The 25,648-nt window shown below is 32.8% G+C and overlaps 2 protein-coding genes across 2 annotated transcripts in view; one reads left to right on the top strand and one right to left on the bottom strand.

Annotated features, from left to right (window-relative positions):
• Positions 1–25,648, top strand: part of LOC140444101 (ATP-dependent RNA helicase DDX24) — a 36,555-nt gene that overhangs the window by 2,179 nt on the left and 8,728 nt on the right. The window contains exons 4-9 of the mRNA XM_072535761.1: positions 302–445; positions 760–913; positions 1,550–1,842; positions 2,767–2,989; positions 3,905–4,134; positions 6,641–6,812. Of these exons, the coding sequence (XP_072391862.1) occupies positions 302–445; positions 760–913; positions 1,550–1,842; positions 2,767–2,989; positions 3,905–4,134; positions 6,641–6,812 (1,216 nt within the window). The remainder of the gene's footprint in view (positions 1–301; positions 446–759; positions 914–1,549; positions 1,843–2,766; positions 2,990–3,904; positions 4,135–6,640; positions 6,813–25,648) is intronic.
• LOC140444102 (GILT-like protein 1) lies at positions 10,057–24,270 on the bottom strand. The gene is made up of 4 exons (XM_072535762.1): positions 23,861–24,270; positions 17,235–17,369; positions 11,960–12,245; positions 10,057–10,342 (listed from the first exon to the last, which is right to left on the bottom strand). The coding sequence occupies exons 1-4, from the start codon at positions 23,936–23,938 to the stop codon at positions 10,158–10,160; spliced, it is 684 nt and encodes a 227-aa protein (XP_072391863.1). The 5' UTR covers positions 23,939–24,270; the 3' UTR covers positions 10,057–10,157.

Raw genomic sequence — 25,648 nt, 5'->3', positions numbered from 1 at the left:
ACCTAATTTAAGACGTTGTCACGTCAAAAGTTTTAGCTTTGATACTATTTAATTGTTCACTATTTAAATGGAGTATAGGTTCATGGAATTTTCTCGTGGGAATGTTGTTGTTGTGAAAATGTAAAAATATTGGAATTGTTCTTCATGCTGTGATGTCTTTTTCTTATAGTAAAATAAAAAAAAACGCTTTGTAGTAATATATCTTGAGGTGTAAGTGAGTCATTTTTAAACCTACATAGAAATCACTTTCATTCGTTTGAAATTTAAAGATACATTAGAGTGTTGATTTTTATTTTTGTAGATACAGGATGTGTAAAATTGATCAATGATGTGAGTATGAAAGAAACTTCGAAGCTTAAACCACTATTTGCGCTTATCTTAACACCAACGAGAGAGCTTGCAATCCAGATAAAAAACCATTTAGTAGCTGTGGCAAAATATACAGGTATACCTTTTTCAGATATATTATCCATATTTTACATCCATTTACATAAATGCTGAGCTGTGGAAGCTGTATTTTTTGAATAAATTATCCCAACTTAATTAAAAAATAAATTATGATAGCTGGGATAATTTAGATACCAGATTCACCAACTTTATGAAAAACTTACCTAAATGTGTACTATTTCTACTTCAGGTGATTAAAAATTATTAATTTTATGTGGAAAATTATTAAAAAGTAGCTTTTTGTTCAGTGAAGTAAACTTTTGTCAAAGTTAATATTGTTGATCCTTTACACATCTTTGTTTATGTTTATAGGAGTAAATGTGGCAGTAGTAGTTGGAGGAATGGCTGCTGTTAAACAGGAACGAATACTATCAAAAGGACCTGAAATAGTTGTTGCAACTCCCGGCAGATTGTGGGAGTTAATTCAACAGGGAAATTTGCATTTGTCCCAAATAGACAGTATCAGGTAAGGCTTTTAAAATTATGTCAAACGCAATTTATACTTATATACAAAAGAATGAATGGCCTTTAAACATTTTCAAATCAAGGACTCATTTATTGAAGAAAGACTCGTTTATGAAGAAAAATGGGCATAACTTAATGGATGAAGAACTGTTGAAATGAGAAAAATAAAAACACACTGGTACTGGTATTAAAGACTGGCAATATGTTCCAAATAAACCTAGTTTCAGCTTTATCTGGAATATAGAGACATCAGTTCAAGCTATTTTGATATCCTCATAGATTTAAACAATATTTAATAAGGACTAGTATAAAGTTATTCTATATACAATTTTATTGCCATTCAGTAATCATTCTTATAACAAAGTCTTCTAAGTACTAAACAAGCTAATTTAAAATTTTATTATGATACTTATCGCCTTATAGTTGCCATTTGACTGGTCTGTTACATTTCACGATCCACAGTATTTAATTAACAATAAATCTTTGATTTATGGATGTATACTATTTATATTTTATATGAAACTTGATACCTTATGGACTGTGCTCATGTACATACGTCAGTTCAATAAAAAAAAAATTGTTATCAATTACGAATATTTAAATATAAATTTATAACATATTATCGATACTATTCTAGGTTTTTAGCTATAGATGAAACCGACAGGATGTTGGAGAAAGGCCATTTCCAGGAACTTCATGAACTTCTCGAACGCATCAATCTCGACGAGAAGAAACTAAAACAAAGGCAGACGTTCGTATTCTCCGCTACTCTGACGTTAATTCATGAATTACCGAACTATCTAAAGAACAAGAGCAAGTTAAAAAGATCTAAGAAAATTAACGAAATGACTCCAACACAGAAACTGCAGAAGATAGTCGAAATGTTGGGCATGAATAATCCAAAAGTGGTCGATATATCAGAAGGAAAAGGTTAGTATAGCGTTTACTAATAATTTATTTTACTTAAATTGATCTTTTATATTTTTTATTTCATTATGATCTATTATATTTTATATTAATGTCATATATATTTCTTTAGTAAATATTTTTAGGAAAGCTTCCAAGAAGACTATGTTCAGTATGTTGTTTTCTTTCTCACCCACCATTATATCCCTTTGTTTCCTCTCATTTTCTATCTTCATCTTCTATCATTTTGTTCTTTTTCTTCCATGGGAAATCCTTTATAACCATCTCTCTTTAAAAGTTCAATGTTAATTTGCTATTAGTAAATAACCTATGCGCATTCTAGCTCAAACTATGTCATTTTCAAAGGGGTCCCATTTTCATTGGGACACCCAAAGGATCTCGCTTCAGACAATCTATTTTAGGAAGACTTTAACATTGTCTCGACTCTTTTTTGTCCTATCTTCATCATCTCTTGTATATATTACCACATTAAATCAGTTAACCCCATTTGCATTAAATTATAAAGTCTTTTATCTTGTCTTTCTATTCATATTCACTATCATCACCTTGTTTACCATGTTCCAAAGTCGGGGGCGTTATCATTGGATTAGCGAATCGAATCTCAACAAAAGAATGTGTTTAAAGCGAAAATTTAAATGATAATTTGGGATATGAGGAAGATACTAAATAAAAAGGTGATGGTGGTGAAAGTGAATATAAAAACAAGATAAAATACTTTATCATTAAACGCAAATGGACTTTGGACTGAAGGTGCAAAAATGACCAGAATAGATCTTAGATTTTGTTATGGGAATGTTCATGGGAAAATGACCCAATTTGAGCTAGAATACGCATAGGCTCTCTACTTCTATATTTCCCCTATCTTCCGCTGTTCATCTTCTCATTTCGTTTCCGTTTGTCAGCTTTTTAATCTGTCTATTTTTTTAGGTACTTCCGAAACCCTAACCGAATGTCGAATCACCTGTAACATCGACGAAAAAGATTACTACCTTTTTTATTTCATTAAACGACATCCCGGAAGGACCTTGGTTTTTTGTAATTCAATTGGCTGTGTTAAAAGGTTGGCTGCGTTGCTGAACTTGCTGGAATGCAATCCGTTACCGTTACACGCGTCCATGCAACAGAGACAACGGTTGAAAAACTTGGAGAGGTATAGTATTTGCTTAAGATATTTAAAAGTAGATCTCTATTACCTATACATTTAAAAATATTGAAGGATTTAAAGTAAATGAGTAGTTAAAGAATACGATAACTGCCTAAACAGTGAAATTTTGAACTCGTCATGGCAGACAATACTCGTACGGAGTTTCGATAACTTACAGAGTAAACCATGATAGTTTTAATGCAGGTCAATTTTTTAGGTTAATGTTATAAGTGGTTTTTTCGTTATGATCCGCTAATTGAAGGCTTTCACTTGACATACCTTGATCTTGAGTGACGATAAGGTTTATTTTAATTATTTAAGTATGAACATATTCTTGAGAAGCGGAAACAAATTGACCTAAGAATGAAAGATCTAAACTGGTTAGTAGGCAGGAAATCGAAACTGAGCCTTGAAAACAAAAACCTTGTATACAAAACCGTCATAAAACCTATCTGGACGTATGGAATCCAACTCTGGGGATGTGCGAGAAAGTCAAACACAGCCATAATTAAAAGATGCCAATCAAAAATACTCCGAACGATAGCTGATGCACCTTCGTATGTGTCAAACTTAACACTTCATGAAGACCTAAGAATCCCGTTCGTACAGGATGTAATCACTGAATACAGCATGAAGCACTGGAATCACATAGTAACCCCTTACTCCAACCTCTGCTAGAACACCAAGCCAATAGGAGACTCAAAAGGAACTGGCCAGCTGACCTGAAAAACGGTTAGAGTGGTCTTGTCACTGGAGAAGACCTCACCACGCTAATAGGAGCCCCTTGGTCCGCTACCATCAAATTAGCTTATAAAACTTCATTTGTGTTTTGATTGCTAAAGATTGTGTCATAATAAAAAAAAATTATTTAAGTATAATATAAAGATAGTATAACATAGAATAATAAATATTCATTTTCAGGTTTCGTGATAATGACAACGGTATCCTAGTAGCAACAGATGTCGCCGCTAGAGGGTTAGATATTCCTCAAATCGACCATGTTTTGCATTATCAAACGCCAAGGACGAGTGAAAGTTACGTCCACAGATCCGGTAGGACGGCTCGAGCTTCTCAACAAGGAATCACCATTCTTTTGATGGAACCTAACGAACTTCACAATTATTTAAAATTATGCAAGACTTTAGGAAAAAGTAAGTTTTGCAAAACTTGAAATTATTATCTGTTTTTGTTTAGTACCTAGGTGGAGAGACTATTTTTCACAAGCATACTGACGTTACTTGCCAATTGTTCTACTTTCCTATCTGTCAAATGTCTTCTCTCACTTCTTAACAAGTCCAGTCGTCATGTTTTCGTCTCTAATGTCTTTTGTTATACCAAAGGGAGCTTATATCCCTACAGTCTACATGGTTTAACGTGCAGGGACGTGCGAGATGACACGTGATATAATTTAACGAGTATAATACGATTACATAGTGTAGATAAAATTAGTATCTACACAATAGGACAAACATGAAGAATGTCCTAAAATGAGATAGAGAGTAAAACATAGATTGCTGGTTACAAAATATGAGAGCTCTTACCTGTAATATAAGAATGTCTTAAACACTAACGGTTCAAAAAGCTAACCAAAGGTACAAAACGGTTTATTAAAGAGAAAAGGAGAGAAAAACAAATAGCATAAATAATATCAGTACAAATACATAAAGAACTAAACAAAATTCCTACTACTAAATACTACTTACTAGTAAACAAGTCTTTCGAAAGTGTATGTGCACTATTGTCTATCCAAGTCGTTATCACGAAGATCCTGGATCAAGAGCTGCGGAGATGTGGTAACCATGTGTCAAAGACCACCCAGAGAACCATGCGAAAAATACCTTTAAACATTTTTAGTGTATACAAAAACGGGCACTACTGTATTATAATCAATATGTATATATATCACAATGTGTGATTATAATTGATTGCTGTTATACCAACAGCGGGACAAATCGTTGACCGATTTGGAGAGCACTGTATACCTGTTAGAGGATTAAATCCTTGACGGATTTTTAGGAACTTCTGCCAAACAGAGAGGTTGCTTCATCCACGTCTAAATTCGCTCTGAGGGTAAGCGGGGTGCCTGATTTTTCGGGAAGTCTTTTTGAAGTTATACTTCTATACGCGCGCTCCACGTTGGTAATTTGTATGGGAGTGAATCTGTGAAATCATTACATATGTAAGATAATGAGTAAGAGAGAGACAGAAGATATATTTTCTCTCTCTTCCTCTCTCGAATATAAAAATGTTCCTTTTGTATATATATTTAATATTATATATATTATATATATATATATATATATATATATATATATACATATAATATTATATATATAATAAAATATTTATTAATATTATTATTTATGTGATATGTTTTGTATTATTTATTAAAAGTTCATAATTATATTAGTCTTTTGTATTTCAAAATAATAATCTCAATAAATCACTGTATGACCCAGAACTGTCAATTTTGAAATACGTTTGTGTCATGTCCTCGGTAGTATAGTAGTCAGTATCCCCGCCTGTCACGCGGGAGACCGGGGTTCGATTTCCAGTCGAGGAGGACTTTTTTATTAATATTATTACATGGTAAATTAAACATATGCGTCAGTAGAAAAGTTATTTATATTATTGTCATTTTTAAATACTTATGAATATTGCATTTTAATTTGTATTGTATTATTATATTGAATTATGTTGCACTGTATTGTAGTGTATTTTTTTTATGTATATTATTGTCATTTTTAAATACTTATGAATATTGCATTTTAATTTGTATTGTATTATTATATTGAATTATGTTGCAGTGTATTGTATTGTATTTTTATATTAATAACAAAATAAACAATGAATTTTACTGCAGAGTATGTGTAAAAAAATTTTTGCATTCAACTCCTTTCATACATATATGAAAATAAAAATATACATTTTCATCAAAATATTGATTCAATCCTTCATTTACTATACTCCTATTACAGGTCAAATGTTGTTTATTAATTGTTAGTAAGTTGTTATTAATTCTGTTTCTCTTTCTGCTCTCTCTTACCTACAGCATTACATATGTAATGATTGTGCAGATTGACTCCTATATAATTTTTTAACGGCGAACGCGTGTATAGAAGTATAACTTCTACCGGCAGTCCCACTGGACTGCCACACCCGTTTTTTTGTAAGATTTAAAGAGATTTAAAAAGCGCACAAAAAACTATAATTCTGAAAACTTTTGACAAATTGTTTTGACAATCTTTTGACATTTATGACATTTATAGAGTGCATTTTTGTCAAAAGTGGAGTTAAATACTAAATTAAAAATATTTATAAATAGTTTTACATAGAATACATAGAAAAAAAACAAAGAAGTTAGAGAAGTTACGAAGATAGTGATATATTATCAACCACTGCTCGACACAGACTACTTTTTTTAACATATTCAGAGAATCTATTTGTCAAGAATGTACTAAAACTCATACACAACGTTATTCGAAATTAATCCTTAACAACTTTTTAAGCTTAAGAAAATCGTGGAAAATGTATTAACAACAACAAATTAACTATTTTAAAATCGATAACTTCAGTCATGTCATTGGAGTTTTGATGACGCAGCGGCTACCTTTGAGAATTAATTTACTTTACATTAATTTAGGTTTTATGTTTCAGGTGAAGATTTACCGACGTTCCCTGTTCAAGACAACTATTTGAACGCTGTAAAGAAGAGAATCGATCTAGCCAGAGAACTCGATAAACTTCAGTTGAATGTAAAGAAGGCCAATTCGGAAAATGGATGGCTGCAAAAAGCTGCCGAAGATATGGACATTATAATAGATGACGTGTATCCTTTTTTACATTTCTTTAGTCAATTTCTAATGATATGACAAATTAATTGCAACTATATCGAATGAAAGCTGTCAAAAGAGGTTTACTCAAGCTGTAGTAAGTATGTAAAGAGTAAAGAGAAGTGCTCTCTCAGAGTGGTATTTTACATAAAAAGCTGGCCAAGACGAAAATTTCAAAAACTAGAATTTTGGACCGAATCTTGTCCCCAAAGTAGACAGTTAGATGTGACGTCATCTGGCAATATCTCCTCCCCAAATAACCTAACCAAACAAATTTGACAGCTGTCACTTCCTAAGACGATTTGACTGCGTTTAGTTTTGAGATTTTATTACACTTTTTTGTACGATTTGTGATTTCTTTATTTTGATAATTCAAGTGATTTTTGTAATAACGGTAGTTATGAATATAGCAGAGGAAAGTAGGTACTCAATATTGAACTATTTTTTAAAACATTACCTCTCTAGAATTTCAATCAAAATCAATCCAATTTTTTGAATAATTTTCAATATAAACGAATGTTTTTAGCTACTCAACGATACTGCATCCGAGTTATTTCATAGTAAAGATTAGACTATCTACTTTCGTAAACAGTTTTTACAAAATTAAATACAAACGAAAATACTGTGAGTAGTACAAGCTGATTTATGAATCCAAATATATAAAAATATTTGAAAAAAATAGCACTTTTGTTTTTTGGCGTGCACTTTGAATCTGAAATACCTTGAACCTTCTAGCTCTTCCGTTTATACAGGAAGTAGCCATTATATTGATTAATTTTAACGTTTTTCAATATTTATAATTAAAAGGATGATATTTATATACAGTCCATCTAATTTACAAACCGTTGCACGTCATCGGCGTCATAGTCCGTGACGTCACATGATACCAACACGAAATATTTAGGCGGTAGGTGTGTTCTTTTTTAGAAACACTTTGCCGAGTACACTGGCATTACACTAGACATATTTTATTATATACGCGTAGAAATAATATTTAAAGATTTCTATTAATGTTAACTTAAAAAAATACACAATAATATGTTTCATTTAATTTGTATAAATGCATTATAAAGCGTTTTTATGAAGAACATTTGTTCGGAACACACTGTAACTATAATCGAACGAAGGTGATATTTTGGCATACATTGGTAACACTTATTTGACAGTTGCAGTGTTGACACTTTAGTTTTGTTTTTATTATTTACTATTAATTAAACTATGTTGTTTTTTAAACAAGCGGCTCAAATTGTTTTTAACAAGATTTTTTAAGTGTTGTTTTGTTTCTATTTATTTACATTAAATATTAATTTATTTTGTTGTATAATCCACTTTTGCAATAATTATGTGACCTATTTGATTTAAAATGGATTCAGGATTTTTTTATACTTTGACAACTATGTCAACTTTGATCTCTGTCAATGATGATGACGTGCAACGGTTTGTAAATTAGATGGACTGTAGGTATATATTGAATTACAATTTTATACCTGAAAAATCATTGAATATCTACCTCTTCCGCATTGTTTCAGTAATAAAACTTACTACAATAATGTAATAATATTCCAGGTAGATATTTAATGATTTTCAGGTATAGAATTTGATTCTAATATATACCTATATAAATATCATCCCTTTAATTATAATAAATATAGGAATTAATGCGAATTTAAGGAATAATAAAAATGCAAAAAACTAATTTCAATGAACAATAAAAAAAAACAATTGAAGAACGTTAAAATTAATCAATATGGTTACTTCTATTATAAAAGCAAGTGCTAGGAGGTTCAATGTATTTCAGATTTAAAATGCAAGTCAAAAAACATAAATGCTACTTTTTCAAATATTTTTGTACATTTGGATGCATTATATTTAATAACTTAGCTAAAATCTGTGAAAACTTTAAAAACTGTTCATGAAAGTATTTATGAAATACATCTTATGCAGTATCGATGAGTAGAAAGTAACTAAAAGTATTCGTTTATATAGAAAATTATACAAAAAATTGGATTAATTTTGATTGAAGTTCTATAAGGGTAATTTTTTAAAAAACGGTTCAATATTGAGTACTTACTTTCCTCTGGCATATTCATAACTGTAGCTATTACAAAAACCACTTGAATTATAAAAATAAAGAAATCACAAATCGTACAAAAAAGTGTAATAAACTCTCAAAACTAAACGCAGTCAAATCGTCTTAGGAAGTGACAGCTGTCAAATTTGTTTGGTTAGGTTATTTGGGGAGGAGATATTGCCAGATGACGTCACATATAACTGTCTACTTTGGAGACAAGATTCGGTCCAAAATTCTAGTTTTTGAAATTTTCGCTTTGGCCCTCTTTTTATGTAAAATACCACTCTGAGAGAGCGCTGATTTAGGGACAAGAATCAGTTCGAAATGTTGGTTTTTAAAATTTTGGTTTTGGTCAGCTTTTTATGTAAAATACAACTCTGTGCGACGTAGATACCACACAAATTAACACATTCGTACTATTTTAATCCATTCTGTTGTTATACCTTATTAAACAAGCCGGATATTATCACGGAATGGAGTGAGTGCTCATATTACGAAACTTGAATGGAATCCATTCAAGTTTTACCTCTGCGTATGTCGAGTACTTGAGTTAATGCACGTGAATCGATTCTGAGTTTAATTTTATAGATGTTGAGGTGTCCACAGTCCACATGAAAGATTTTTAAAGATTTGCCTATTACATTACTTACTCTTATCGATGACAAGTAAAAAACGGAGGCATAATTTCTCATCAGTATGTTAGGTGTACTGGATCAGTGAAAGATGAGCTCAGTTAACAGTTTGCTTTTTTTACATGGACGGGATTTGTCTTGTGGCAGCCTTCGTACATTTATGTGTGCCTAAATAGTGTAGACTAACAATGAAGTAGTTTTTTCAATGCAAAACCAGGAATATCCATTACGTTAAAAAAATTCTTACTCTCTCTTAGAACTTACCTCTCCATAAAGAATTCCTCTATGTATGAAGATGGCAATTACAAAGAACACATAATAAAAAAAGTTTTTTTAATTGTAATATCGTTACTTCTCCATCAAATGTCATTCGTCATAACATATTCTGTCTTTCTACTCAAAGTTTATTTTCTACTTAATAAAAAACTCAAAACATATTTCCACTTAATCAGACTTGATCAACTTGACAGAAAAGTTGATCTGAAATTATGTTATGTAAGGTTATGTTAGGTTACAAAAGTATAGAAGACCAATATGGTTAATTTGATTCAATTAAGAGTTTATTTTCCAGAAATTCAAAGAAAAATTTTACTGTCTATTACAAACTTATTATAATATTAAAGTATTAGTAGGTATGATCATTTTTTGCACCCGTCTGGTTTTTCTCCGGATATTTTCGAACACAAAAGTTTCAATAAATTCTCTTGAGCTTGGCTGCTCTCTTCTGGTACAAAATTTCCGTTAATAACTATCGTTGGCATGTGTTTTAGAGGATTTTGAAATTTATCCGTTAGTTTTCCATTGTGTACCATTTGCTGAATTCCTAAAAATACAAATCAAATCATATTAAATGTATTTTGTAATGATGTGGTTACTATTCTTTATTACAAAAAATATATCAAATAGATCTCCAAAAATGCTAAAATTAGCAAAATTTAATACAAAAATATAGCAAGTTGAAACTACGGACTACTGGTATCAGGTGACACCCATGTTTCATTATCATTCTTCTCGCATGTGAGGCTCACTAGGGAGTGACCATCATACTATGTGTGACACCTGTAGTTTGTTGATGGTTAGGTCTGCATGAGCATGATTTAGTTGAGTATCAGAATGGCAGCTGATCATTGCTATGTTACCTAGTCTGCTCGTTAGAGTTCCTTGATTTTTTAGTGACACTTTGGGGGAGAGTAAAGATATCTCTGAAATGTGGGTCTACCGTAGAATGTTGCGCATACCATGGAGGACCGTCCATCGCACAAATAACTCAATTCTAGCAGAACTTAACATAAAAACTAGACTCATCACAACTATCAACCAAAATATACTGAGATATTTTGGACATATAACTAGAAGAAGAGAAGGCATGGAGCGAATGATAGTTGAAGATAACGTAGCGGGTAAAAGATTCAGAGGAAGATCCCCAATACGATGGTCGGACCAAATAAAGGAGATGACTGTACCCCGAATTGATTTTATGTGGATTTCATAGCAGTCATTTTTGCCTCTCTTCATCCTCTTTTGTTAAGGTTCAGGGGGTGTTTTTTTGGTTCAAAACACCTCCTGATGTTTTTTTTAAAACCATCCGGTTTTTTTAACTAGTTCAGAGTCTGTTCTTCTCGGAACATCGTTTCGCTGAGCGACTGAAGTCGCCTTTATGGTCGTTCCCGTTGTGTTTTTATTTATATAAATAAGTCACTCATTGCTATGCCCTCGTCTGAGCGATCTTTTTTTTCTCTTAACATCTCGTTGTCATCACGAGTGGGAACAAAGTATTGTCAGGCACGGCAGTGCTCCATTACTGTACTAAGACTATAATCCCCCACAGTTTGCCAGTTCTCTTTGTCATGCTTACTTTCAAAAGTAGTTTCACATTTGTCTGGTAATGCGTCTTTTAGACTTTCTCATTTTCTGTTCTGTCATCACTACGATTTCTATTTTAGCGAGTTCTTGTTTGATTTATCGCGTGACCTCATCTTTTGTAGTGAGTTTTTTTGAGTTACTTCCTTATTAGGATCCTTATAAGCGAGATTTTCTGATTACCATCTAGATTACCTAATAAAGAAGAATGTGGATAAATTGGTCAATATCTACAGAGCTAGAAGAAGACAAATGTTGCACATACATTTAAAAGAAAAAAATATGAAGGAATGTATTCGATTTATTACTTTATTAATGATGAGATGAAAGATATGAGCATAAGGAAAAAGTAGCAGAATCCAAATTAAAATTACTAAGACACAACATTCGGTAGACAATTAATAAGTGGAGCGAAAACATATTTTGTTGCAGATCTATCAGTACAAAAGAACTAGAAGAATGAGGTGCTGACTTAGTCAAGTCAGTTACAGGTGGATGGACTTGCCAGAAGACAGAAAGCGGTCTACCCTCGAAAATAGATATAATAAACTACAAAGATAAACATAAATTATTTACTTACCAATCTTGCTGGTAGAACATTGTTTTAGTTGCTCAGCTGTCACTCCAATCGATTCCGAACTAGCACACCTGTCAACCACTTCATCAACTTCAGACTTGGTAGCTTTAGATTTTATCTTATCTGACAGACAGTAGACAAACTCTAAAAACTTCGTATTGTAACCAAGATTTGGCGAATTGGCTCCGGAATCTATCAGGATTTGGGCACAGCCTAGGATTTGATTACCGTAACATTCGCTGGGTCCGTGCTGGCAGGTGAACGTGATCTTGTCACCATCATAAATAGTCTGAAATTGATTAATTTTTAAAGTTAATGTACTATTAAATAACGTGACTGACGCTGCTACGAGCGAAGTAGGCGTGCGCGAAACGACAGCGAGCAATAACTACTAAACGTGAATGTTCTTTGGAATGCCATAACTCTCGCCTCTATAAATAAATCCGTATAAACGTAGCGTTCGTTTTAATTAGAGTTATTTGTGAGTATCGCCGCAAAAATATTAAGTGAGACAGTAGATTACAAATTTTTAATAAAATTCACATGAAACTGGACAGAAGAAGTTTATGGCAATGAGTATTTATGGTGTGCACAAGTTTTAAGTAATTTAAGTATGTTCAAGATGAATGGAAGATGACTCACGTCCATACCAAAAACGGATGACATATTGAAATCGTCGGTTCGATCCGACCAAGGATTTGGTTGATTAATGCAACTGTAAAAATTGACATATTGCATTAGGCAAATTTTAGATAACAAATTAAATATGCAAAAAGTGGGGGCAAATCAAGCACACTACTGTTGGACCATTCACCTCATTGAACAGATCTTACGCCGTGCAATATTTCGACTCCTTCACCTTTTAAGGTGAAATTTGCATTTAAACGAACAATATTTGAGTTCTGTGTAGTTGCGAAGCCCGCCCGCCCTGACAAAAGAAGACTTACTGCAATGGAAAATGCGTGTGGAGCATTGTAAGTATATAGGAAAGGTGTGCATTGAAGGTGATGATAAGTAATTATTATGTACGAGATCAAAATAAAATGTTTTACTGCATCAGTCATATTATTTATTAGCCCCACTTAATATAATATGTCTTTAAAATATGTGGAATTTTCTCTTTTGTTGCTGTATTATAGTGGAATGCGTCAATTTACTTTATTTGATAGTTTACTGCATTTATGTCAGTTAACATTTTACTTCATCATTGTGATTATTTGAAAACTACCTTTAGCTGATCAGTTATATTAAAATAGTGTTCGTAAAGTGTCGAAATCGTTCGAATTACGCTTTTGACGGTACTTCCAGTCAACTGTATAAGGAAGTAGTTATCCATTGTATTCCAGTTTATATTTTCATAGCTGGATAAGTTGGTTCCAAAATTATCTTATATACTAAAACGCTAAGCCCTTTTCTTGTCCACCACTTTACTCAAAAACCATATTAGATAATTAAAATATTTTTTCGGAATATTATTAGTATTACGTATGAGATTGTCAAGATATACTTTTGGTACAAAAATTCACTTCCGGTTTTGAGATGACCGGAAGTTAAAATTTACTTTAAGTTTTAGACCCCACAATGTATATATGGATCGAAAGGTCTCGTCGAGACGAATCTAAATATGTACTTCCGGTTGCGATCCGACACCGGAAGTGACCCGAAACGCGCATAAAACTTCAAGATAGAGCAAATCTGACACCGGATTCGTGATCAGCATGCAAAATTAACTGCTAAATGATATCCATGTCGACATTTGATGAACTAAAAATTGCATTCCGGTTTTGAGGTCGACTTCCATAATCACTTTTTTTTTTAACTTGCATTATTATTGATGAATGTTATGTATATTCTTGCTTATATTGTTTGTATTGATCTCTTAATTTTTCTCGCAAAATAAAAATTTCATTTAAAAAACTCGATGTCGATTTGGTCCGCTAGTGTATTATTTTATTATTCTTACTCGTATTTTTATACATTTAATAAAAACACTGCTAGCAGAAGCAGTTCATTGTAATAAAATAAAAATTAAAATTAAAGAATCTCTATTAACTATCATCCAATATTTTAGCCATCTAATAGTTAAACAAGAATAGATAGGAGAGTTCCATAATATCAATTAAAGCTTATTCTGAAGCTGATATAAGGTTTTACCACAATTCTTTAATTACAAGATTTAATTTTAAGCTTAAAAAGCTCTCGTCTAAAGTATGTAAAAAATAAAATATAAGTAACTAAAAAAACCCACCCTAAAAGATGAGGTCACCCGATAAATCAAAGAACCAGAGAACAGAAAATGCGAAAGTTTAAAAGATGCATTCCTACACACATGTGAAAGAACTTTCGAAAGTGAGCGTGACACAGACAAGTGGCGAACTCTGGGAATTATAGTCATGTCATGTCATGAGCATGTTAATGGAGCGCTGCCGTGCCTGAGAGCATTTCCTTTTAACTCATGGAACAAAGATGATAAGAAAGAAAAGAACACTCAGAAATCAGTGACTTATTGATGATATAAATATAAATACAACGGGAACGGCCAGAGAGGCGACTCCAGTCACGGATTTTGTCTCCGCCCCAAATATTCAGCCAGACAATATTCCGAGAAGAACATACTCTGAACCAGTTATCAAAAAACATTTCGTGGTGCACAACAAAAAGGATCAAGAGAGAGGCAAAAATAGCTGCTGTGGCATGGACCGCACCAAATACACATAAAACCAATGCGGAAGTGCCGGCAAAATCACAGGGTAAAACGAGATCTTGGGAGAACACCGTTACTATCTATTATGAGGAAGACGTGATCGTCAAGCAGACATGATCGTCAAAAAAGAACAAGTGTTAGACTAGTGTGGGTTCCAGGTCACAGAGGAATACACAACAATGATAGAGCTGATAAACTTGTATAACTGCTAGTCATGAGATCGCAAGCGGCAAAAACTTTTTGGAGACTACCGAATGACTCCAAAGATATATGCACCCATCCCCTAGACCTGTACAAGCTGGTATAGGTTTCCAGAATCCTGAGGGAATGGAATATTTACAATGCGCCAACTGGCTGAAGTATGACCGGTTTACAGCAGACGCTTCCATAAAAAAAGTTTTGGAAGAACTAACGACAGGTTTAAAATTAAATGCTTGACCCGTCAACAATACATTATTTGCAGATGTCACTATCCTAATAGCTGAATGCTTGGAAGATCTACATCAAATGGTTGACAGAATAGTAGATATTTGTAAGAAAGTGGCTTATCTCAGCATAAAAAGACACCTGAGCAATACATGAAGAAAGAGGTATTCTGTAGCTCAGACATTACATGATTTTAAAAATAAGACTGCTTAGATGCTAGGAAATTACAAAGGAGGACATTACGAATAGATGGGGAGAGGCCTTTGAACTAGGGATCTAGAGAAAATTGAAAATAAGCTGGATGAATCGAGTCACGAATGTCGCGGTGTTGAGAAGGATGGGAAAAGAGAAGGAAGTTTTCATACAACAAAAGGGCTCCTGCAGGGTTGTTCCACATCTCCAACCCTATTCAAAACATACTTAGAGAAAGCCTTGACTACATGGAAAAGAAAATGCGAAGGCATGGGAGTACCGGTACGGAACGAATACCTATATACGTTAAGTTTTGCAGACGATCAAGTAGTGATTGCACAAGACCAAGACGACCTCAGCTACATGATGAAGAAAGGAAAGGATAAATTCAAATACCTGGGGTTTATAATCACGAAAAAGGCAACAACAGAGGAAGAAATTACACAAAGATTAGGACAAACAAGAACGGCAATCCGACAACTTAACTCAGTATGGTGGGATAGACACCTAAATATGAAGACAAAAACGCAGATTTATAAAACATTAGTGCGAAGTATTATGACATATGGGGCCGAAAATTGGATCATAAACAAGAAAAATAGCAGTAAGATAATAGCAACAGAGATGGAATGCCTGCGAAGATGCTGCAGAGTAACAAGAATGGATAGGAGAAGTAATGACGAAATAAAGCAAAGAACATCAATAGAAACAGACATACTAACATATATAGAACAAAAAAGACTAAAGTGGTATGGACATGTAAGAAGAGCTAGCGACAGCAGATGGATAAAAAGAATAACCGAATGGAGCCCCATAGGAAGGAGGAAAAGAGGACGACCCCGAAAATCCTGGAGGAACGAAGTAGACGACGCCATGAGTAAGAGAGGACTAAACGATGGAGAATGGAACAACAGAGAGAGATGGAAACGGTTGAGCGAGGGAAGGCAGTGAATACTGTAGAATCCCTAAATATATATAAGTTTTCATACAAGAAAACAAATAAATATTAAAAAAAAAAAGAGCGACAGGGGTGTTTGTTGCTTGCATTAGCACTGTTTATAGTATTCATAGATTGAAGAATGCGATGCATAGATAGAAGCATACAGTAGAATGCAATCGACAAACTAGGGGACTTACACCTCAAACAGGCAATATATTCAAAACAAAACTTCCAGATTGGAAGTCATAACCAAACTAAAAATAAACCAAGAAAAAGCAAAAATACTAACACAAAATATACATAGAAACAAAAAAAGTGCTTTAGTTTAGTACTGTAATTTTTTAAATTTTAATTAAGTACTTTAATTTAAGTACTACATATCGCCTCAGCTCTCTCCAGATAGATGGGTAATTTAACTAATCTGAACTTTTTTAAATTTTGATGAAAAAATTTGTTCCTCTATTTAAACAATGAGATCCCTTTTTTATAGTGGTATTTTTTTAATTTGAACATAGCTCTGAACATAGCTCTGTAAATCGAAAGGGTCCGGCTGCTTTTTTTACTTTTAAAGTACTTTTCTTTTTAATTAGTAGGATTATACATTATTATTTTTAATTATTTATTATATTATTTATTATTTAATTATTATTATTTATATTAATTATTTTTTTTATTATTTTTTTTTATTATTTTTTATTATTTTTTATTAATTATTTAATTAATTATTAATTATTTTTAATTAGTAGGCAGTATACATTAAGGAACACATTAAATAAGTCAATAACAACTATTACTAGACACCAGAGAAAAAGAAGGATTGTAAGTCTAATATCACATTGATAAAAAAAATAGAAAAGAAACTAGAATAAAGTAACTTAACATGGAACGAAGCAGAGAGATAGAAAGAAGTAGAAGATAATAGAGAAATCAAGTAGAATATTTGTAAAACAAAAGTTAAACGAGAAACTAAATTGATACAGAAAAATCTCCTAGTAACTCATGAGTCTAGTACTTACCTTAGCTTTTCCGTATGGAATTATTTCCAAATTGACATATTTTGATAAGTGTTCTTCTAACGTTGGATGCAATTGGCTTACCACAAATTTTTTTGCATAAGGACATAACGTTTCGTAGTAGAGGGTGACATTGACCTAAAAAGTAAATAATTACGACTAAACTATCAATAATAATAATAACAATCTTAATCTACTGTGGGAGTTTTGCCAGTTCTACTATCAAGCGCGGCCCCATGCGTATGCTGGATGCTCTCTGGATATTATTAGCGCCAAATACAAAACTGTATTTTGAGAACAATTTCTGAGGTGGAATTTAAAGAGTCAATTATAAAATAGTTTCAATTAAAATTGTGGTGTATTCCCATTAAATCAAGTAGTAAACTTTATAATTTTGTAATATTATCCAATTCAGGCAAAAAGAATGAATGTTAATAATATAGACTATATCCATCCATGGAAATCGATGACAGCCAATTTGATAGCTGTAGCTTCAACAATATGGCCGCTACCAACTGTCAAAGTTCGGAAGTCCCTGTTGGAAGACCCGTTGTAATAACAATTGTAATAACAAAAGTCCAATGGGAAAACAAAACCGACAAAAGGATAAAGTGGGGAAATTTAAAAAACTAAGTAAATTACAATACTTTTTTTAATGAATACTTAGATTTAACTAAAAAAAGAAGAAGAAAAATTAGAAAACTACACAAGCAAACACACGTTGCAGATATACCGGAAAGCAAAATAAGAAATGCGCTAAAAAGGAAAAATAACAGACCATCTGGCCCTGAAGATATAACTACCCGAATTTCTAAAACATGCCCCTTTGACCTTACAATATAAGAATTAAAACAAATATTTAACAAACGCTTATTTGATGGAAAAATACCGAAGGAATGGAAAAAGGTTACTTAAGCTCCAACCCCAATAATTATAGTCATGCCACCTTTTGGTTTAAAAAAAATGATGGAGGAAAAGGTGCAAACTTCAGAAGAACAGTCTTCGTCCCGGACGCTCATGTACTGATAATATAATATCTGTAGAACATTTCATAGAAAAGACAATAGCATTCAACTTTAATTGCACATTGTATTCATGGACTTTCGAGAGGCCTATCATAGTGTTCCAGTCAACAACCTGTGAAAAGCAATGGAAAATCACGGAGTAAATGACACCTACATAAATACCAAATCAGTTGGTAAACTAAGCAAAACTAACTCTTGAACAAGTTGAATGTAGAGTACGAATTCAGGGGGATTTGTCTGAACCTTTTAAAACAAATAACGGGCTGCGCCAGGGAGACCCTTTGTCCTACATACTGTTCAATCTGGCTCCGGAAAAAGTAATACGTATGTCACAAATCACAGCCATTGGTTCAATATATAATAAAGCAGTGCAAATCCTTGTCTATGCTGATGATATCAACATTGTTGGGAGAACGGAAAATGCTGTACGAGACGCATATGTAGCATTAAAAGAATCAGCTACAAAAATGGGTTTAATAATAAACAAAACGAAGTATATGAAAATAAGCACGCAACCACAAATCCTACGACCACTTGTTATAGAAAACGACGTCATCGAAGCAATGAACGAATGTATATACCTAGGAGCGCTCCTTAACACTGAAAATTATACCACCGCAGGGATAAACCGCAGAATTTGCACGGCCAATAGATGCTATTTTGGGCTCAATCTCCTCCTTAACTCCACAATTATATCGAGAAATATAAAAATAAAACTCTACAAAACAATAATACGCCCAGTCCTAACATATGGTTCAGAGACCTGGACTTTAACGAATGCCTTGGAAACATGTTAGGATGTTTCGGAAGAAAAGTACCAAGGCGAATCTATGGAGCAGTGAATGACAATTTAGTGTGGAGAAGACGATACAACTTCGAACTTTATCGAGTATACCAGGAACCAGATATCACAAAACATATTACGTCTGAGGTGAGAAATATGGGAATACGTGCTTGGCGGAGGAAGGCGATGGATAGGGACGACTGGAGAGAAATTCTTGAGGAGACTAGGAGAAACGCAGGGTTCTAAAGCCAGAATGATGATGATATGAAAAATTTATAAGCTGGGGTTTGGAAATTAACTATGATAAATCGCAATATATGGTTATTGAGAACACCGCAGAAGACCTAGAGCTGAATAACAACTGACAGAAGGTCAACGTTCAGTCGATTCGTTTTACCGCTCAATCTGAGGTAATGTAAGTACATATCCCTTTCTTGTTTGCCGATCTAAGTGAAGTTCTTTCTTAAGAAAGTTACAAATAGAACGAGACACTGTTAATGCCACGTTAATGACACTTTTTAATGCCGTGTTGATAATAATATATAATGATTTTTTTATTATGTATTTAATTTTGATTAAAAATTTTAGTACAGGTCTCTCATTTCATACATGTTTAAATCAGAATGGAGTAACGAATCAGTAATCAACTTTTTTTATTTTCTATTGTGTATATCATTTAATATTATGTTTTGTTTCGTTTGCATAGTTAATCCATTGCTTAGAAGTCGTAAATTAGTCTTTCATGTTTCATAATAAATTTGTCATGATCCCTTATATAATTTATACAGGGTGGTCCTTAAGTAATTGTACAAAAAAAAAACCGTAGATTCTACACTTTAAAATATTACGATTTCAGCCAAATTGCTTTAATAAAATGTTGATATTAAGAAAGATACAGGGTGTTAAAGTGGAAATTTAAAATTTTAATTTTCGCTATAACTTTTATATTTATGATATATATTATCAAAATTCATAACTGGGTTCTATTGAACATCATAAATTATAATTTGATGCATGCTTTAATGTAGCTGATAGATACATTATTTTAACAAAAAAAAGGTATACTTGTTAATAACTTCAAAACTCAACAGTTTTCGAGATAATCGCATTTTACAAATCAACTACATAATTCAGATTTAACGCAATTACTCCAAACAACGAAAGAAAATTAGACAAAAACATCAATACTTCTGAATTTTGGTATAAAATGCCTTTAATAAAGTTAATAGTTAACGAAATATTAAATAAAATAAATATATTAGCAGGATAGAATAATAGGATTTGACAAAATAACACAATAATTGGATTTTACATCAACCATATAACGTTTTGTATTAAATTAAAGTCATAATCAAAATATTTTATTTATAAACCAAATTAAGAAATAGTTAAACTAAATAACATTAAACTTTTTGTCAAAGTAAGTGTTCGATATGTCCACCATTTTCTTTAACTCATTTGTCATTACATTCCAAAAAAGATCGTCTCATATCAAATAGCATCATTGGTTCTAAAGAAACTGCTGCAGTATTTATAATAAGTATTATAGGTATAATGATAAGTATTGTTTTGGGATTTTTATGTATTAAGTAATTATATTAATATCTCACCACATGTGAGATGAAAGTTGTATTTAAGTATGTTCTCGCTGCCCTCTCTCTATAATGTGGTGGTGTACCATCTTGCATAAACCACATATTTCGTCTTAAGTTTGATGACAATAATTCTTTCAATAAATCAAATAAAATCATTTTATAAAAAATGTAAATAAATCTCACCATTCAAATTACAAGGTAATTCGCATGTCCGTAAAAAATAATTACCAATTATTCCAAACCATAAACGCCTAAGCGATCTAGAATACGCGGACGATATCTGTCTATTAGGTCAAAGGTTCCAAGATCTGGCTTACCAATTGGAAACACTTTCCACTGAAGCCAATAAAACAGGTTTGAAAATCAATATTAGTAAAACCAAGTCCATGAGAATAAATGCAAGGAACAACACGCTATTTACTATCGACAATATGCAGATTGAAAATGTGGAAAACTTTACGTATCTTGGAAGTGTCATAACAGAAAACGGAGGTACAGAAGACGATATTCGTATGAGGATACGAAAAGCTCAACAAGCTTTCAGCACGCTCAACCCTGTTTGGAGATCTGGCGAGTATACTACAAGGACAAAGATCCGAATATTCCGATCAAATGTCATGTCTGTTCTACTCTACGGATGTGAAACCTGGAAAGTGACAAACACCCTCACAGACAAACTGCAGGTCTTTGTTAACAAATGTCTACGAAGAATTGTTCGTATATTCTGGCCTAACACCATCAGAAACGACGATCTGCTACACCTGACCGAACAAAAGAGGGTACAAAATGAAATTAAGTCCAGAAAGTGGGGTTGGATCGGTCACACACTCCGAAAAAATAGTTGCAGTATCGCAAAGACTGCCCTAGAGTGGAATCCCCAAGGGAAAAGAAAAAGAGGTCGCCCAGTACAAACTTGGAGAAGATCCATCATGGACGAGATAAGAGGCCAAGGAAAGTCTTGGAATGAGGTGAAGGCCTTATCGCAAAATAGAACCCGATGGCGCGTTTTCACTGAAGCTCTATGCTCCACTTAGGAGTTCAAGAACCTTATATATATATATATATATATATATATATATATATATATATATATATATATATATATATATATATAATTGTTCCAAACCATACGTTTATTTAAAATTCATTTTAAATTGCATATCGTATGGTTTGGTACCATTTGTAATTATTTTTTATGGACATGCGAATTACCTTGTTATTTGAATGGTGAGATTTATTTACATTTTTTATAAAATAATTTTATTGATTGGTACACCACTACTAGGTATGGCAAAAGAGATGGTACAGGAACTCGTTGTGGCTACAGAAAGTGTAGGTTTAAATATAAATATCTCGAAAACAAAAATCATGACCAATTTGGTACCCAACCAGAACATCAGTATTGGTGGGAAAGAAATAGAACTCGTAGATAGATATAAATACCTGGGACATGAAATTATGATTGGCAGGGATAACCAGACTCATGAACTGAAGAGAAGAATCGGCCTTGGGTGGGCAGCATTTGGAAAACTGAGAGAAACCTTTAAAAGTGAGCTGCCCACATGCCTAAAGAGAAAGGTATTTGATCATTGCATCCTCCCAGTCTTGACGTACGGAGCAGAAACACTTACCTTAACAAAAGCAGCAGCTACCAAACTAAGAGTCACGCAGAGAAGAATGGAGCGGTCCATGTTAGGAATAACTCTGCGAGACAGAATAACCAACGAAGACATCAGGAGAAGAACCGGAGTGACTGACATCATCCGGAAGATAGCCAGACTAAAATGGAGATGGGCAGGACACATAGCCAGAATGACAGATGGGCGATGGACAAAGAGGTTATTGGAATGGAGGCCAAGGGAAGACAAGAGAAGCGTCGGTCGACCACCTACAAGATGGACTGACGATTTAAGAAGACTCAATAAAAACTGGATGAGAGCGGCGCAAGATAGACGGGGTTGGAAACATGAGGAAGAGGCCTATATTCAGCAGTGGACTCTTGAGGCTGGATGATGATGATGATGACACCACCACATTATAGAGAAAAGTGCAGTGAGAACATAATTAAATACAACTTTCCTGAACAATGGATTGTTCGTGGTAGTCATATTCCTTGGTCATGTGGTGAGATATTAATATAATTATTTAATTCATAAAATTCCCAAACGAATACTTTATATTATGTTTATTATATATTATACTTATAATACTTATTATAAATACTGCAGCAGTTTCTTTAAAACCAATGATGCTATTTAATATGAGACGATCTTTTATGGAATGTATTGACAAATGAATTAAAGAAAATGGTGGACATATCGAACACTTACTTTGACAAAAAGTTTAGTGTTATTTATTTTAACTATTTCTTAATTTGGTTTATAAATAAAATATTTTGATTATGACTTTGAATTTAATACAAAACGTAAAATGTTTGATGTAAAATCCAATTATTCTGTTATTTTGTCAAATCCTACTATTCTATCCTGCTAATATATTTATTTTATTTAATATTTCGTTAACTATTAACTTTATTGAAGGCATTTTAAACCAAAATTCAGAAGTGTTGATGTTTTTGTCTAATTTTTATTTCGTTGCCTGGAGTAATTGCGTTAAATCTGAATTATGTAGTTGATTTGTAAAATGCGATTATCTCGAAAACTGTTGAGTTTTGAAGTTATTAAGAAGTATACCTTTTTTGGTAAAATAATGTATCTTTAATATTTTTTATCACAAAAAAGTTAAGTGCAAATGTATGCCACATATATGGCATATGTGGCGCCCTCTTTCAGCTACATTAAAGTATGCATCAGATTATAATTTCTGATGATCAATAGTACCCAGTTATGAATTTTTATACATAAATGTTCACAAACATGAAAGTTATAGTGAAAATTAAAATTTTTAATTTTCCCTTTAACACTCTGTTTCTTTCTTAATATCAAAATTTTATTAAGCAATTTGACTTAAATCGCAATATTTTAAAGTGTAGAATCTATGATTTCTTTTTGTACAATTACTTAAGGACCACCCTGTATAATAATTGACTACTTCATTTGCTATATTTATTTACGGTATTGGATATGATATTTGACTATTTTATCTGATCACGCCAAGTTGTCAATAACGCCTCCATTTATCGGCGAAGGTTCAACAACTTTAAAAGATGATACAAATCTTATAACTATAATTTAATATATTAATAAAAAATTTGAATTGACTTACCTTTTGTTCTTGCGCAATAATTGATACATTCAAAATTGTCATTAAAATGACTATCGTAGAGCAAACTGTGGGCTTCATTTTAGAATACTTCGATAAACAAATGTTGAAAAACTATTTAAAGTAGACGCTTTTTATGCAGATGTGATAGATAATATTCCACTTAAACCGGTACTATCTACACGGCGCTTGGTTTTGACTTCTCAACTCGTGAAAATAAATATATACAACAGCTCGACCAATAAGAAATACGCTTCCAATTCGTTAAAATAAAGAAAAAATAAAGACAACAATAACACAATGAATAATAAAAAATACGTGCTTAGAAAACTCGCACCTGTCCCACCGCCTGAAAAGACTAAATTAACACTTAGGTGATGATTGCAAGGACAACCTTATAGTACAGTATAGCCACAGTATTTTAACATTTTCATGCTTTGGTAAAAATCCTTTTTATATATATAAGAGGCGCATATTCCAAGTTTGTTTCGAATTGTGTATGAAGTTTGTACATTGTACAGGGTAAGTCACCGATGTAATGAAGTAGCTTTGTCTATACGCATTACACAATAGGACTCTTGGCGATCAAGTTACGCAAACGGGATTGTTGGATAAATTCTACAGTGTATATTATTTGACTTGCTAACGTAAAATTTTGCAACTATTGGACAGTTTTATCATATATGGGCTTCGATGACACGTTCTGCTACAATCACAGTTTATTTTGTTTTATATTCAAAAAAAATTAAAAGACAAATTGGTATAGTAATGACGGGATTTATCTGACTGCCGTCTAGTTATTTTCTCTCTTTTATGCATACGAAACGTGGAGTTGGAAAAAAATTAGGTGATGATAACTACTAAAGCTAAACCGTAAATATTAAATAAACAAAACAAAGAAAAATTATAAACAATTTGCTAAAAAGGGTGCAACCAAATTCTTATATATATATATTTGTATATATATTTCGGAAAGATTTCCGCGGTTAGTACAATTAAACTTAGAGCTAAGATTAATACTATTATCAAAATTAATATTAAACTCACCAGTCTTCCGGGTTGAACCGCGTCGATATCCATTTTGCCGAGCTTTCGACATCCTCTCTGATGTCTTCTTCAGGGCTTCCGAGGTCTCAGTCTCCCGAGACCCCAGACACTACTACACTCACTAGTCATTTAATTAGAGCTAAGATTAATACTATTATCAAAATTAATATTAAACTCACCAGTCTTCCGGGTTGAACCGCGTCGATATCCATTTTGCCGAGCTTTCGACATCCTCTCTGATGTCTTCTTCAGGGCTTCCGAGGTCTCAGTCTCCCGAGACCCCAGACACTACTACACTCACTAGTCACTTCTAGTTCACTCACTAGTTCACTACTACGACTGGGGCCAGGGAACGGTTCATTTATACCGTCGATGGTGACGTGGCCTAGGTGGGGGTTAGGGTGGGGATTGGCGCGAACATTTCCGACAGTGGGATTTTAGCATAAAAATTTATAAATTTTAATTTAGTATAGGTTAGTTTTTTTTAGTTAGTTTTGTATTTGACGTATTATACGGGGTTAATCGAAAGGAATTCAATATCGACACAAACCATCTATTCGTAGATTTTAAATCGGCCTGTGATAGTGTCCTAAGACATAAATTGTATGAAGCCATGGATGAATTCCACATCCCCGATAAACTGATAAGATTGGTTAAGGCTACAATGCGTAAAGTTATTTGCAAAGTCGAAATACAGGACGAACAATCACAGGCATTTGAAACGTATGTTGGGCTACGACAGGG

Source organism: Diabrotica undecimpunctata, chromosome 6 (assembly GCF_040954645.1).
Source record: "Diabrotica undecimpunctata isolate CICGRU chromosome 6, icDiaUnde3, whole genome shotgun sequence".
In the NCBI taxonomy this organism is placed as follows: Eukaryota; Metazoa; Arthropoda; class Insecta; order Coleoptera; family Chrysomelidae; genus Diabrotica; species Diabrotica undecimpunctata.
This window is presented reverse-complemented; position numbering and strand designations above follow the sequence as displayed.

What these genes read in the sequence shown, in the direction of transcription:
- LOC140444102 (XM_072535762.1), bottom strand. Translation starts at nt 23,938, where the DNA reads ATGAAGCCCACAGTTTGCTCTACGATAGTCATTTTAATGACAATTTTG. An exon ending in TTCCATACGGAAAAGCTAAG is followed by an intron (nt 12,246 to 17,234) that starts GTAAGTACTAGA and finishes AATCAATTTCAG; the next exon opens with ACTATTTATGATGGTGACAA. An exon ending in ATGTTCTACCAGCAAGATTG is followed by an intron (nt 10,343 to 11,959) that starts GTAAGTAAATAA and finishes TTGTATTTTTAG; the next exon opens with GAATTCAGCAAATGGTACAC.